Genomic DNA, 15,580 nt, shown 5'->3' on the forward strand with positions numbered 1-15,580 from the left:
TACGGAAAGAAAGTACAGCCAATAAATATTATAGTTGGGTAGTTATTACAGGACTTTCTGTAGTTATCACAGAAAGGATCATAATAATCTGTAGTTATTATGCGCTGTTGTTATTACAGTGAAATTCCTCTAATATGGAATACACGTCTAACCCATAAAGTGTGTAATCCACTACACGTGTAATATCCACTACATGTGTAATATACTACACGTGTAATCTACAAAATGTGTAATACATTACTACACGCGTGTAATGCATTAAACGTGTAATGCCACCAACAATCCACAAAATTTAAGATAGCGAGTCTTATCATATAAATTATTTCTATAAATATTATTTGAAATTTATTAGATTTATTGTATCACTTTTTAACCACTTTGGATGTATCGACTAGGAACAACGTACAAATTTCATACACGTAATTTTTAATTAAATGATTTTTTCTACTATTTTTTTGATGTATAATTGTACTTTACAGATTCTTTTTCTGTAATCCCGCTGTGATATTACGGGCTATTATCCTGTAACCTCGGCAATATATTAATAGCAATATATTACAGGTTAGATATTACAGATAAAATATTACAGGTTATTTTCTTGAAATCCGAGCGTGTAGTGCGAAAATATTACAGAATATTATAATACTTCAGCCGGTAATTTCGTGTAATACTTTTATGTAGTTCCTGTAACATAATTTTCTGTAAATCCGCTGTAGTTTCTTTCCGTAAAAGATTTCTACACTAAAATCTTATAGTGGCTTATTGGTTTTCTACTCATTGAGTTTTGATAAATTATCATTTGAGTCGTAAACATTATATTTAATTTTAATAAACTTATAATAAATTAACAAAGTTTTTTGTAAAAGTTGTCGATTATGGTTTAGAGGCAAATTTCACATTACGATATATAATGATAATTTTCTGTACCATTTTGTCATAAAAAATTCTTTTGTTAATTAATAAATAATAATAGTAATAAATAATAATAAATAATAAACAATAAATGATATTTTTATAATAAAAAATAAATAACAAAATGTAAGTTTTGAATACGCAAAATAATAGGAAATATAATATGTACTAGCAAAATTTGCATTGCGGCTTTTATGTATGCACTTTTAATTTTTTAAATTATTTTATCTAATTTTATTATACAAAATATTATACCAAATAAAAAAAGTATATACATTGTATTTTTATTATTTTGCGCAAAATTCTTATTTTTTATTTATTTTTATAAAAAAAAATTAAGTATGGTTTTTCTTATATTTAAATATCAATTAAAGTATTTTTTATCAATACAAAAAATTAAATTTAAAAAATAATAATTATAAAATAGAACGTATACGTTAACCTCAAGACACACAATGCTTGTTACGTTAACTTGGATGCAAGCTATACCAGTAAGAAAAGAATCGTTAAATTGATGTCGAATAATGAATTATTTTATTGGATTAAAAGTATCATATTAATATCATTTCAATCTCAAATTGAGATTTTCTGTATACTAATGTGCACAGAGTTATAACTATAAACAAAACAGTAACATAAGTGACTATCTATTATTTATGTTAGTTTATTTATAAGACTACTTAAAAGTAAAATTACACAAAGTTCAAACAAACATCGAGTTCTTTAATCTTGCCAACGACATTGCGTTAATTTAAACGTCGAGACGTCGTTTCAACATTGTTTCAACATCATTTCGATATTAGCTTTCTCACTGACAAATTGCTCAACCATTTTCGTGAAAAATAAACCTGTAAACGTTCCAGCTGACCCAAATCTTCTCGTATCTTTAACAAAGAACAAAAACTGGATTGTATTCAATATCTCTTATTGTGAAGCCGTAGAAAGTTTAATATTTCTCACTCAATTAATTGTCTTGACATAGCATATATTGTTAATTTTTTAAATTGTTTTATATTTAGCTTATTATTTAACAGAATATTAGAATGTTCTGAAAAAAGTATTATATATTTATGTATATAGATACTTACATGCCACAAAATCTTGAAATACTGTTCAAAAAGATGAAACATGAAATTTCATTGACTGCTTACTCTGATATAGATTTTGCTGCAGATTTAAAAATCAAATTCAATATCTGAATATATTTTTACTATTGCCAAAAACTATTCAGAAATGAGTATTAATTTTAGAGATCTATATCAGTACTGACGACTTTCGTAAAATTTAACAATAATATTGTCTAATATCAGATAAGATTTTACATTACCTAAAAAATGATTATTCACGTTCGTGCAGCAAAAGAAAAATCAAATTTTGTGAGACAGTGTAAAATTTACAGTAAATGTTCAATAGCTTTAACTTGTGTTAATTTTAATAATTTCTTGACAAATTATATTTTTTTAAAGTCAGAATTAGATTCACTAGTTTAAAAACTAAGATGCTTTTTTTTCTTTGCCACTTCAAAAACAAAACTCGACCAATAACATAACCCTTTGAGTAGTTTGTTATAATAATTTAGAAATTGATGCATATAAATTTTTTTTGCGCTGCAAAATGGCAAATAATTGACATTTAAAAAAAAGCATATATCTCAAATAATCAAATCTATACTGTCCGGTAAAAAAATTTTTTTATAAAAACATGTATAAATATACATAATTATATAAAATATGTTTATATATAATGTTTACATTAGTTTTTCTTTTTTATATATTTTTTAATATATTTCTGTTTGGTTAAAAAATTATAATTATATTAAATAGACAAAAATTAAAAAACTAATTTGCATTGTTTTTCTTATAAAAAGTTCAAGAAATAAAAAAAAAAATTATATATAATTATATATATTTATAATACAAGGTATACAGCGTGCAATGCATATTGCCTAAAGCAATAGAATAATAGCAGAATTTTAGCAGAGTCTGTAATTCACCTAATGTCAATAGAAATATGAGAAAAATTAACATCGATGTATCACAATACAACGATAATATGACATGCTGTCTAATAATATGCCTGACTTGCTGAATTCTATTATTTCACACTTTATTAACAAACCGTGCCAGCAAAAACTAAGCTTAACTTGTATATTAAGACCTATAGCTAGACTAGCTATAAGGTTAGCTAAGCAAAAATAATCGGAAAGAAGACAAGAGCATGAAAAAACATTTTTGACATAAAAGGCATTTTACAGAAATCTATTTTAAAACTAGTTTAGCTAAATTTACTGATTTAGCCATGGGCTAAACGAAATTACATCACAGTTAGAGTTTGCTCAAGCATTTAAGTAAGCGATATTTATTCATCTACAAAAGCTAAGGAAAATTTCAAAGGACGCGCCGTGGAGTTTCTCACACGCTCTCCCTTAACAATAAAAAAAGACAACACAACTGTTTTTTTGTCCGGATTTAAAGAAAAAAATTTCTTGCTGATAAAATACTGACAGATGAAAAGTGAATACTACAATTCCAAAAGGTAAAAATAGAATAACCTGAGTAAAGCATAAAGACAACAAAATTAAATTCTACATTCGTGGAAAAAATGATCCTACTGTGCATTTGAGGAGACATTAAAGATGTATTGTATGAGTTGCTTAAACCATCACTGCAGCGTTATTAGCGGCAACTTAACCGTGACTGAATTGAGCAGAAAAGATTATTTACCGGCAATGAAACTAAGCAAGTTGTAAGATATATGAGTTGAAAACTCATTGAAGACTCATCTTGGTTAATAAAATACTTAGAGCCGTAAGGTTCTAATTAGTTAGAGACTTATAATCATATAAGCGGACAGAATAGAAATAAGAGTAGTTGGAACAGTGTGGGAGTTAACTGTGAGAGAGCTAGCCTGTATGGAGCCAGGGATCCCGAGTTCAAATTTATCTAACGCTATTTAAATTTCTCCGTCGCTTACAAAGTAATATTTCTGCGAAACAATGCAAGGCACAGAGCGGAAATCATAGACACCCTATATTTATTAGATTGAGAAGTTCTTCCTCACATGGTTTAGTTTTCAAACTTACCTTATAGCATACCTTTGGATTACCATTTGTTTCGGTCCCTACAATACAGAAGCTATTCAAATTGATAATGCGTTACCGTCCAAATACCGTTAGCACATATATTTTTTTATACAATTTTATTTTAATTATCGTCTTTATTTTAATACTTTGATTAATTGTTATTTGCTTTATTTATTTTATTCATTATTATTTCTTACAATTATGACTACATTTCTATTTTTTAATTCTTTATAGGAGAATGCGCTACGATCTTGTGTATTTTTATTCGGTTTTGGAATCGGCTGTATCAAAATCATTGCTTCGCATCGGATTGTATCGAATATTTAATTTTGATGCACACAATATGCGATTTTATTGAATTTAAGCAGTAATGAGTGCTTCAAGTGTAGCCGAAACGTTTATTATGTAGTATTTTTATTATTTAATTTCAAGATTGTTAAAATATATATTAATTAAATAAGATTTCTTATACTTTTAATTGCGCACTAATAATCGCACCGACTTCTAATTGCTTTTATTTATTTTATATTTTTGTTTAAATACTTACAGGAATTCTAATAAATTATTGAATTTTTTATTTAGAAAACTGTAAATTTATATTTATTTATAAAAATATTATTAAACTATTTTTTTTCTGACAACATCTATTATAATTTATAACAAATATACATATATCTATAAATATTAAGTATTAATGGATCATCACGAAGTGATCAATTTCTATGCAATCTTCGAAGTCAAGCAACATATATTGACGATGGACGATAAATGGGTGAGTAATCGCTTTTTTGATTGCAGAAGTTATTAAGTAATGCTGTAATAAATATGACTATGATTTGAGTGGCCACGAAGGTGATCGGGAATAGTGCAAATTTTATTTTCAATAAAAATTAAGTTATATATTGGCTCTATTTTTGTCGTCAATAAGACATCAGGAAGTGACGTCTCGTAGATGTGATATTTTGACGTCATTTTCAGGTTTTATGTGATTTAAAACGTTAATTGTGGTCATTTTATGACCAAAAGTTATCGTCGTTATGACCGAAAGTTACTATTGTCATTTTGCTACTTGGGTTGTGTAATGTAAATTACAACATTTATTTATTTTTTCTAATACACACAAATATTTTGTTATTGTACTTTTCACATTTTCCATTTCAAATATCACATACAGGTAATAATAAGTTTGACTCAATAATTGTTCATAATACTTATGATGTATATAAGAATACATTAAAAATTAAATATCAAAATTTGCAATGCCGGTTAATATTAATTAACTGTTCTATTAAATTATTCTTTTTGCACTGCTTCTTCTCTATTTATACTTATTACGTAAACATGCGTAAGAAAAGCAAGTAAAATACAGAACGTAACACCATTTTCATTCTACGCATGTGCTATTAGATCGAAAGTGAGAATTGAGGGGAGATTATAAAACAGAAGGATTCTGAGAGAGAGTAAAGCATACAGAAGTTCGATCAGTCCGCGTTACTATTATTTTGCGTTTGTCGCGTGTTGGGATTGTTTGGAAAATGTTTTAGAAGATGCTTTTTAGAAGATAATATTTTACACAAGAAAAAATTTATTTGTTTGGAAAATGTTTGCCGCACTTTTTGTTTTTGCGCTTTTTGTGACTGCGCAATTGCAAGCAACGGAAATACGTGAGTAAATAAAAATTTATTTGTTGTGTTACATACTTGGAATTCAAAATATACTACTTATAAAAGGTTGTGTAGTTGTATAAACTAAGTAAAATATCCGGACATAACAACATTTTCATTCTTTGCATGTGCTATTAGCTTGTGTCATATGTGTATTATTAAGATAAAGTCTAATTAAAAAATTAATAAAGTTAATATATAAACAATTTTAATTTATTATTATAAACATTGTATTAATATTTTATCTTGTACTACCTTATCTTTTATTATAACATATAATATGCATGCGTTACAAGATTGTTACATATTGTTGTCATATGTTTACGTGTAGAGTTGAACAAATTAATAAAATAAAGCGCACACATATTAAAGAAATGTAAATTAAAGAAAGCTTTGATTTATAACCTTCGCATATTTAATCAAAATAACGCTAAAAATACCTATAATTTTAATAAAAACATTTTGTTAAAAGATTTTTAAGTTAAAACAATTTTATGAACAATTTTTATAATTTTATATTCTAAAGATTTTGTTTGTTGCTAAACACATTTATGGAAAAAGCTGTTTTGTTTGAAGTATTTAAACTGGGTACAGAATTAACAATAATTTTGTTGGATTATTAAAATAATTATGTACAATATACAATTATATAAAAACGTTGCAAAAAATTTTGACATTTTATGAAATAACTTAAGTATCCACATTATTCCACCTTGAACCTTGAAATTAAAATGTAACGGTGTTCAAGCCTATTACCATTCTTACTTAGCACTTCGTAACTGTTTTCCTATAGCAAGCGATGCTTAACCTCAAGGACGAGACTAGTCTAAGATTATTAATATTTTTTTTTAGTCTGCACTCATAATTTCTCATAAATAATGCAAAAAATGTATTCACACATTAAATAACGTTACTAATACTTGTTCTACTGCCATATATTCTATTTTGTTCTATTTAATTGTAACATTTTATATCATTATACACACACACAAACGCGCACGCTTGTGTGTGTATACTTGGAAAAAAAGGGTTAGATTTGACCAGATTAAATTATATCTTATTTTATATATACTCATATATAATTTCTCAGTTCTTTTGTTTGCACAAATCTGATCATATTCATATTTAGAGTCAAATTTTTTGTTAAAACAAAGCACAAAAAATTTTTTTAAATATGCATTAAATTTGAGCGTATCCATGAGGTAAAATAATTTTTTTTACTTAATATGATAAAGATTTTTATAAATTAGACTTTTACCTTAAATTTGCTTTTTTACAATATTTTCTACAACCATTTTTTACCAAGTTATGAACGATTAATAAAAATACGGCATTTTAAATTTAAACACTTGTAACTTGATAAAAAATGATTGCACAAAAATTATGATAATAGATTTAAGAAACTAAAAACCTTTACTTAAAAATTTTTATTTGTCTAATAAAATTTGCTTGATAAAAAAATGTTTTGTTGTAAAATCACCTTAAAACTGGCTGTAAAAATTTTATATGTTTATTGTACAATTTGGAATTTATACTTTCAAGGTGATGCCGTACAGAAAAGAAAAAATGGCACAATTCAAGTCTTAGGACGTACGGAAAAAATCTGAGTCCTGCTAAACGCTGCACATACTTTAAGGGTACTTTTAACTTACGTGAAACCTTTAAAATTCCACTCGATTATTTTGGAAGTAGAGTTTAATCTTCATAATAAAATAAAATGTGTAATTTTTACAATCAGTTTTAAGATGGGTTTTAACCAAAAAACATTTTTTTTGAAGCACATTTTATTAAACATCAAATAAAATATTTCAAAGTAGTAGTTTTTAATTTTTTAAACCTACCATCGTAATTTCTGTGCAACCAGTTTTCACCAAGTTACGAGCATTTAAATTAAAAATGTCGTTTTTTTTTTTAAACATTTATAACTAGAATAAAAATAGTCGTAGAAAAAATTAAAAAAAAGTTAATTAAAGAAGAAAATCTAGTTTACAGAAATCTTTTCTTAGATTAAGTAAAGAAAGTTATTTCCGCCCATGGTTATGCTCAAAATTGATGCAAATTTTTCTTTTGTGCTTTGTCTTAAGAAAAAATGGTCATGTTGCAAAACACAAAGTTTTTAATTAAAAGATTTAAAAAACTAAAGAGTTTAAGCTTTTAAATGTTTTTTGGTTTTTATTTCTGCGACTATTTTTTGCGTAGATACAAAGATTTGAATATGACTTAAATTTTTCTTATTTTGAGTGTACCGCTTTTTTTTAGGCTGAGTATATATATATATATACTTTTAAATATTTCTGATATTTTTCTTTCACATATATTCATTTCTAAAAGAACAAAATACATTTTAACAGTATGATTGGGTCATATAAATAAATGAACATTGCAAGAATAATTTATTAATATAAGTAATCTTATTAACTATATATAATTTATAAAGAATCAGTTTACTTTAATTAAAGAATGTATATTATTAGTATAATAAATGAGAAGAAGAGAAAACGGCAATCTTTTATAGAAATATAACTTTGTGAATAATTATTACATAACACTGTTGCGTCGAATCACTCTTTTACGTACTCACTCGCACTCCCGATGGCTTGGAAAGAAAACAAGGCAAAATTTCGGAGAAATACCAATTTTATTTAAGAGAACGGAAATTGGTTTTACAAGATGTTCTCTATGGCAGGAATCCAGCGCAGAACTGTCACTTTTATTTATTTATAAATATTCGTCGCTATTGAAATTCTCCCGACAACCATCCAATCAATACTCTTGTTTATTTTAGAAATAGTTATTCCTGTAGGAAAAAATTATGCAAAAATTACTGCACAAAAAATTGCATATTTTTGTGCATAAATTTTTGCAGCTTTTGTAGATTTTTGTACAAAGTTTTCGTCCTCAGAATTTTTGCAGAAACAGTTGCCGACAAAAGATATACTTAATACTATAATATTTGCTGTTAACGCAAGTGCAATAATGTTGATTGGACTATGTATTTATTTCTTTAATTATCTGAGCAAATTACTTTTACCAGTATTAATAAAACGCATCGTTTAGTTTTTGAATAATGAGTTGCTGCTTTAGAGTGCGTTTGAGGAGACATTATTAGCGCTCTCAACATCAATCTATCTTCATATTGTTCATTGAAAGTAGAACAAAGATAGACTAGCAATAAGATTGATAGCGTTAATAGCGTCCTTATTTTAGAAAGCTTACGTCAGTATTGACAACATTTCTCTATTAATAATATTATTTTCAGTTTAATTAAAAATTGTAGATTAAGAAAAAGTAAATTGAATATTTTTTCAGCTTCCTACATTCACCCATGTAGCCGTAAAGATCCGAACTATGATCAATGCATCGTGGACAATCTCATCAGTACAAGAGAAAAAGTTTGCACAGGGATGCCAGAATTTAACATTCCACCGATTGAGCCATTACTTGTAAAGAAAATGGTTATTTATGATACAGATAGTCTTAAATTACATCTTAAAGATACAAAAATATACGGATTTTGTGATTTTGCCGTAAACTTTGTTCACACAAATTCTGACAGGCTTCATATCGATTTTGAACTCTTACTCAAAGCTCTTCGCTTAGAATCTGTGTATGAGTTTGACATACGCATTTTGGTACCACTTGCTAATAAGGGATTGGTTACTATTTCAACAGGTAAAATATTAATGTTAAGTATTATAATTATATTATATTTACAAAATAAAATAACAGTTTAAAATTTAGCATTAGAATTAAAACTTAATTTTATTTTGTTAATAATACCAAAATGTTTTTTTGCAGATAACGTAGCATTGAGAATAAATATTGACGCAAAAGTAGCAACCAAAAACGGTAAAAAAGAGATATATGCTTCAAAAATAAATTCAAATCTTAATATCACAGATTTTGAATATAAGTTTGACGAAACCGAAAAGAATTTAGTTGAACTGCATCAAGCTATTAGTAATGTCGTAGACGGCAATAAACAAGATATTCTTGTTAGTGTTAAACCAGCAATAGAAAAAAGGATTTCCGAAACAATAATCTTGCTTTTCAACAATATAAACCGATTTAATTATGAGAAATTATTTTCTGAACATGTTTAAATTTTCATTAAAATTTATTTTTACATGATCGCTTCTAGATCCTATTAAACTAAATAACAACTAAAATTAATTTGTTACAATATTTCGGGAATTGGTGATATAGAATTTATTGTAACTAAATAATGGTAGATATTAATATTTATTGATTAACAATAGTGCAATAAGGTAATATTTTAAATAATAGTCAGTTAATAGTATTTTTGTATTCTTTTAAATGTTAATATAAAAACTATAAAATTATTAAATAGTAAATTTTAATTATTATATTAATAATATAATTATATTGTGCCGTAATAATTATATTCTTTCTATTTATCCTTAATTTTATAACTTAAGGGGATGCTAAACTGCTCGTCAAACTTGATCGAGGTCGATAACGTAAAGTCATTTGGGCACGTTATTAATAAAATTTTGTATGTATTTCTTTTATAGATTTAGAAATCCTTTTCCAGAGTTAATTGTGAAGGATTTTTAATTCTGTAAATGCAATAAAAAGTTGTACATTGGAACAAATTGTACAATTCTGTCGATAAAACAGATAGGATCCCCTTAAACACGCAAAACTTTTTTTCTAAAGTTCCTAGGCTCATTCTAAAAGCACAATATTGTTCTTTGCTGAAATGCCAAGTGCGCCTCATGCTTATTTTATACGTACAAAGTCTAAAACTTTTATACGCAGCAAATGTTTTCACAAGTCGACTACAAAAGTCGATAACAAAACTATAATTTTCTAACTTTCTTTCGTTTTTTGTATGAAATTGATCGCAGCGCACCGCGTTACTATCTGTACTTTAATTTTGGAGAAGGATTTTCAGTTCCATGCAATCAATAAAAAGATTTTGGTGTCTGAAAAATTAGTGATAAAACAGAGCAGTTTAGTATCCCCTTAAGTTATTAACGTAAATTAATTACTATATAATTATATAGTATACAATTATATAGTAATTTTTTGATTAGTGTTATTTAGGTTTTAAGAAAACAAATAAATTTACAAAGACATTATATTATACAATATATGATACAAAAAATATTAAGGCTCCAATCAAAACACACACACACACACATACGCACGCACGCACGCCGCACTCACACATACATGCTCATCTCCGAACTCACTTCACCAAAAAGAATTTTCTAAAAATTCGAAACTATTTAATATATTATACGCTACACTCAGATGGTACTGCCCATGAAAGGACAGTTGATATCATAAGAAATAACATTAAACATTACGGAGACGGATAAATTCCAACACAACATATTCAAGCTACAAATATAATAATTCCAGATTGGATATGCTCGATTACAATCTCAGCCGTTTATTGCCCACCGAAATATGCCATTAAAAAGAATCAATTCTTTTCATTCAGTTATTTAAATTCTTAATTCATCGATTTATTGCAGGTGGTAATTTTAATGTTATACATTTACAATAAGATTCTAGACCAACAATGCCCAAAGGTAGAGAACTGTATAAATCTACACTGCACATAAACCTGGAGGTTATTTCTACTAGGACACCAATCTGTTGGCCGACTAATAAAAGGAAAATCCCTTATGTCATTGAATTATGTGCCGCTAAAGGAATATCAAGCAAAAACTTAAGTGCTAAATCCTGTTTAGACTGTTTATTTGATCATTTTCTTATTACACAGCCACACAAAAAAAGTGGTCTGGCCTGTATATCAGACCCATGTATATTGCTATGAATTTTAGCCTGCTGAATACAAATCTGATGTTGGAATTGGTAGATCGGTTCGCTGTTTCAAATAAAACATCAGCGAAAGTTTTCGTTTTGTGGATTTTCGAGATTTTTTTTTAGGTTTCCTCAAAATAGTAAACCAATCTACCAATTCTGACATCAGATTTGGATTCAGCAGGCCAAAATTCATAGGAATACATGGGTCTGGTATACAGGCCAGACCATTTTTTTGTGTGGCTGTGTTATTATCATTATAAGTAGCTAGGTTATTAAAATTATAAACCTTAAAGTATTATACAACAGGAGAACCAACTAGCATAGATTTTGGACATTTTTTTAGAACAAATCTCAATACTAAAATATTTCTGATATTTCAAGCTGATATCACAAAACCATTTAATTATTGCATTCAACAAGCAGCTTGGAACTCAATTCCCATCAATGTAAATGATAAGGAAGCTTCTTGTTCTACATTAGTAGAGAAAAGATTGCACCAAACGTACAAACTCAGAAAACAGTGGTAAATTACTAAAACACTCAAAATTGAAACTAAACATAAAATCTATAACCTAATAAAGCCTATAAACTTAATATTTTATTACAGAAATTCGAGCTATGATAAAAAACAAAAAAGAGTAAGCCATAGGAGAATACCTCAAAAGCTTAAGGGGATGCTGGAGTCGTCTGTTTTACCAATTGAACGTTATTATTTTTAATTAGGCCTATTTTTTTACTGATTTCATAGAATTAAAAATCCTTCTCTAGAATTAAAGTATAGACAATAACAAATAGTGCCTCCCTATAATTTCATGTAAAAAACAAAAAAAGTTAGTAAATTATACTTTTGTGCAGTCGTCTCGTATCTTTCATTTGCAACACATAAGTTTTAAAAACTTTGTAAGTACAAATAACTAGTACGCACTAATCTTATTATATGAAAGAATAATAAAATGCTTGCAGAAATGAGCTAGAAGCTTTAGTATAAGAAAAAAGCCTCAGAGAAAATTTTGTATATATGTGTGAGTGAGGAATCGGTACGAGGCGGTCCGAGAATAGAAACAAAGCACTAGTTTAATTCACAGATTAATATTAATACGTGTATTTTAATTCTGGAAAAGAATTTTTTAATCTATAAAAGAAATATATACGAAATCTCATTAATAATGTGCACGAATGACTCTACATTATCGACCTCGATCAAGTTTGAGAGGCAGTCCAGCATCCCCTTAAGTGTACAGATGTTACCGATTACTTGCTTTGGCAATTAATAATTTAAAGCACCCGTAGATTTTTAATCCATCAATACATACTCTACATAATTCAATTTTATAAAGTCTGACATACTTTGATAAAGTAAAATATAAATAAATAAAAAGAATTAATTTACTATTATATACATTGATAAAGTCTCTTTTACATAAAATAAGAAGTACTTACCTAGCAACATTTACACCACCTTTAAATTATATCTTGAGGATTTCTTGATTAAATCACGGGCTGCAATAATAAATTTTTGTCAAAAAAAGACAGGCAACTATCCCAAGGAAGTGTTCTTAGCCTAGTACTGTATCTATTTTATATCAGTAATTTTTCCACAATTTCCCAAATACTCTTTGCTACGTATGCAGATGATACTGCTATCTTAGCTTCTAGCGATAATTCTATTTGTATTTGCTCTTTCTGTAAAATATATGTATCCAATTGTCCTATAATACTATGGCTATCTTTTCCTTAAAAGTTGTGAAAGATGGCCTACGTTTATGTTTTAATATTTTAATAATATAAAACTTTTATTAGGTATTTTCTCCTTAACGTCGATAGTGTTATATGCTTTAAATTTCAGTAAAATAATATACCAAACATTAATAAAAAATAATAAAAATGAAAAGCATGTTTTTTTGCATTTTAAAAACTATGGTCATATCCTATAAGTTTACCCTAGAATAAACTAATGGGCAAAATTTTAAATAAAACAATTTCAAAACTTGTCAAATATAAATTAATCAAAATTGATCTTCCTAAATCTTTAAACCACACACATTTATAACTCCTAAAATATAAATTAACTAAAATTGATTTTGACAAACCTTTAAATAAACCAACTTATAATTTTTCCAAATATAAATTAAAAAAAATAATAATAAATTACTTGGATGTAACTTTTCTTTTTACGAATATCTCAAAAAAATTTGTTATTAAATCGATTAAAAAAAGATAGGCTAAAATCTCGCTCCACACAAATTATCTCAGTTTTTGCATGCCATTAATTTAATCTTGGACTCCACAAGTTTCAGTTTTAATGATCAATTTTATGGAGTCACCATTGTCTTCAATTTTTGCTGATATTGTACTAGATGATTTGGAGACAGAATCCATAAAAAAGCTGGATTTCAATATTTCTACTTTTTATAGATACGTAGACAATATTATGATTATTTTGCTTAAAAATAGAATTGATCAAGTTCTCAAGATATTTAACATCCATGACAATTTACATATAAATTAGAATCGAATTGTTCCATTACGTAAACACAATGATTACCAGAGATAACAAATTAATTATTAACTGGTACCGTAAATCTACTTCTTTTAGACGTTATGTAAACTTTTTTTCAAACCATCCACTTACATTAGATATAAAATAAACATCATCGTTAATCTCGTCGACAAGACCATTTTATTTTCTGACCAAAAATATCATAATAGAAACGTTATGATTGTCAAAGATATTTTAAAGAAAAGTTGTTTTTTATTAAAAATTGTTAATAAATATAATAATATTATACTAAATCAACTCAAAGAACGGATTAACTCTCGTGATTCTTTGCATACCACTGCATTTGACGCAAGGACTTGCTTAATCATGTCTAATTTAGAAGGCATTAGCGAGAATATCGGTTGCGCATTAAATAAATATGGGAATTTTATATTTAAAGTTTTCTAAAAACTTGATTGCGTAATAAAGAAAGATAAAGATTTCTTTGATTATAAAAAAAGAACTGGTGTTGTATGTCAAATAAAGTGCAATGATTGTAGCGTCTTTTACACTGATCAAACAAAACGACACTTAGGAATACGTGTCAAAGAACATTCAAATAACATAAAAAAACCGTTAAATTCACTCTCTGTATTTAACAAATACTGAATTTCCGAGAATTGTGATTTCAATTGGTCTTCTTCAAAGATTTTACATAATGAGAATTAAACACACAAAAAAACGTGGAAAAACGGAAAAGTTTTTTATTAAAAAGAATATCAACGATTTTAATTTATAAATAGATACATAGAACTTGAATCTCATACCCACACAGAACAAAATATCTAATAGATATCTAATAAATATCTACATATCTATATGATGTCCATATCTACTATGGATAACTAGTAGACATCTAATAGATGTCTTAAATATCTATATCTTCTGAATAACTAGCAGGGATATCTAATGGATATGCACACATTATCTACATATCTATGTCCAAACAGCTATCCATTAGATATCCATGCGTTGTCCACATATCCATGTCCATCAAATAGCTACCAAGGATATCTATTAGATATTCATGCGTTATCCACATATTCACGTCCACCAAATAGCTACCAAGGATATCTATTAGATATCCACGCGTTGTCCACATATCCACGTCCACCAAATAGCTACCAAGAATATCCATTAGATATTTACGTGTTGTCCACATATCCACGTCCACTAAACAGCTACTAAAGATATCCATTGGATATTCGGTCGCCGCGCACTCGCCAGCCGAGTAGTGCGCGGCGTCGCCGATAGAGCGGCGTGCAACTCGGAAGTAAGATGCAACAACCACGCTATATAAGGATCACTCGCAGTGCAAGAAACAAGTCTAAAATTAGACTTCCCCAGCGACGAGGGTGTTTTTGTGGTAACTACAGGACCTCTCAGAGCATGCTTGACGGGCTTTCACCCACTTTTGATGATTTTTATGACATCCTCCCACACACAACGTAATATGTATTACATATCTAATGGATATCCATGAATATATAAAAAATATTCATTAGACATGCTATAAATATCCAAATGTCCGCAATATAAGATCTAGTAAATATCCATGGGATATATAGATCAATATCCAAT

General features: G+C 27.5%; 1 protein-coding gene and 1 long non-coding RNA gene across 2 annotated transcripts; both read left to right on the plus strand.

Annotated features, from left to right (window-relative positions):
• Positions 1-5,427: 5,427 nt before the first annotated feature.
• Positions 5,428-9,938, plus strand: LOC118646180. The gene is made up of 3 exons (XM_036288538.1): positions 5,428-5,658; positions 8,968-9,330; positions 9,457-9,938. The coding sequence occupies exons 1-3, from the start codon at positions 5,595-5,597 to the stop codon at positions 9,759-9,761; spliced, it is 732 nt and encodes a 243-aa protein (XP_036144431.1). The 5' UTR covers positions 5,428-5,594; the 3' UTR covers positions 9,762-9,938.
• An 823-nt stretch (positions 9,939-10,761) lies between these two features.
• LOC118646257 lies at positions 10,762-13,504 on the plus strand. Its single transcript, XR_004963790.1, has 2 exons — positions 10,762-11,983; positions 12,068-13,504. It is a non-coding gene; the product is annotated as an uncharacterized LOC118646257 (long non-coding RNA).
• The last annotated feature ends 2,076 nt before the right edge of the window (positions 13,505-15,580 follow it).

This window comes from Monomorium pharaonis, chromosome 6 (assembly GCF_013373865.1).
Source record: "Monomorium pharaonis isolate MP-MQ-018 chromosome 6, ASM1337386v2, whole genome shotgun sequence".
In the NCBI taxonomy this organism is placed as follows: Eukaryota; Metazoa; Arthropoda; class Insecta; order Hymenoptera; family Formicidae; genus Monomorium; species Monomorium pharaonis.

Coding starts and splice junctions, on each gene's coding strand:
- LOC118646180 (XM_036288538.1), top strand. CDS start 5,595: ATGTTTGCCGCACTTTTTGTTTTTGCGCTTTTTGTGACTGCGCAATTG. Junction 5,659..8,967: donor ATTGCAAGCAACGGAAATAC/GTGAGTAAATAA, acceptor ATATTTTTTCAG/CTTCCTACATTCACCCATGT. Junction 9,331..9,456: donor ATTGGTTACTATTTCAACAG/GTAAAATATTAA, acceptor GTTTTTTTGCAG/ATAACGTAGCATTGAGAATA.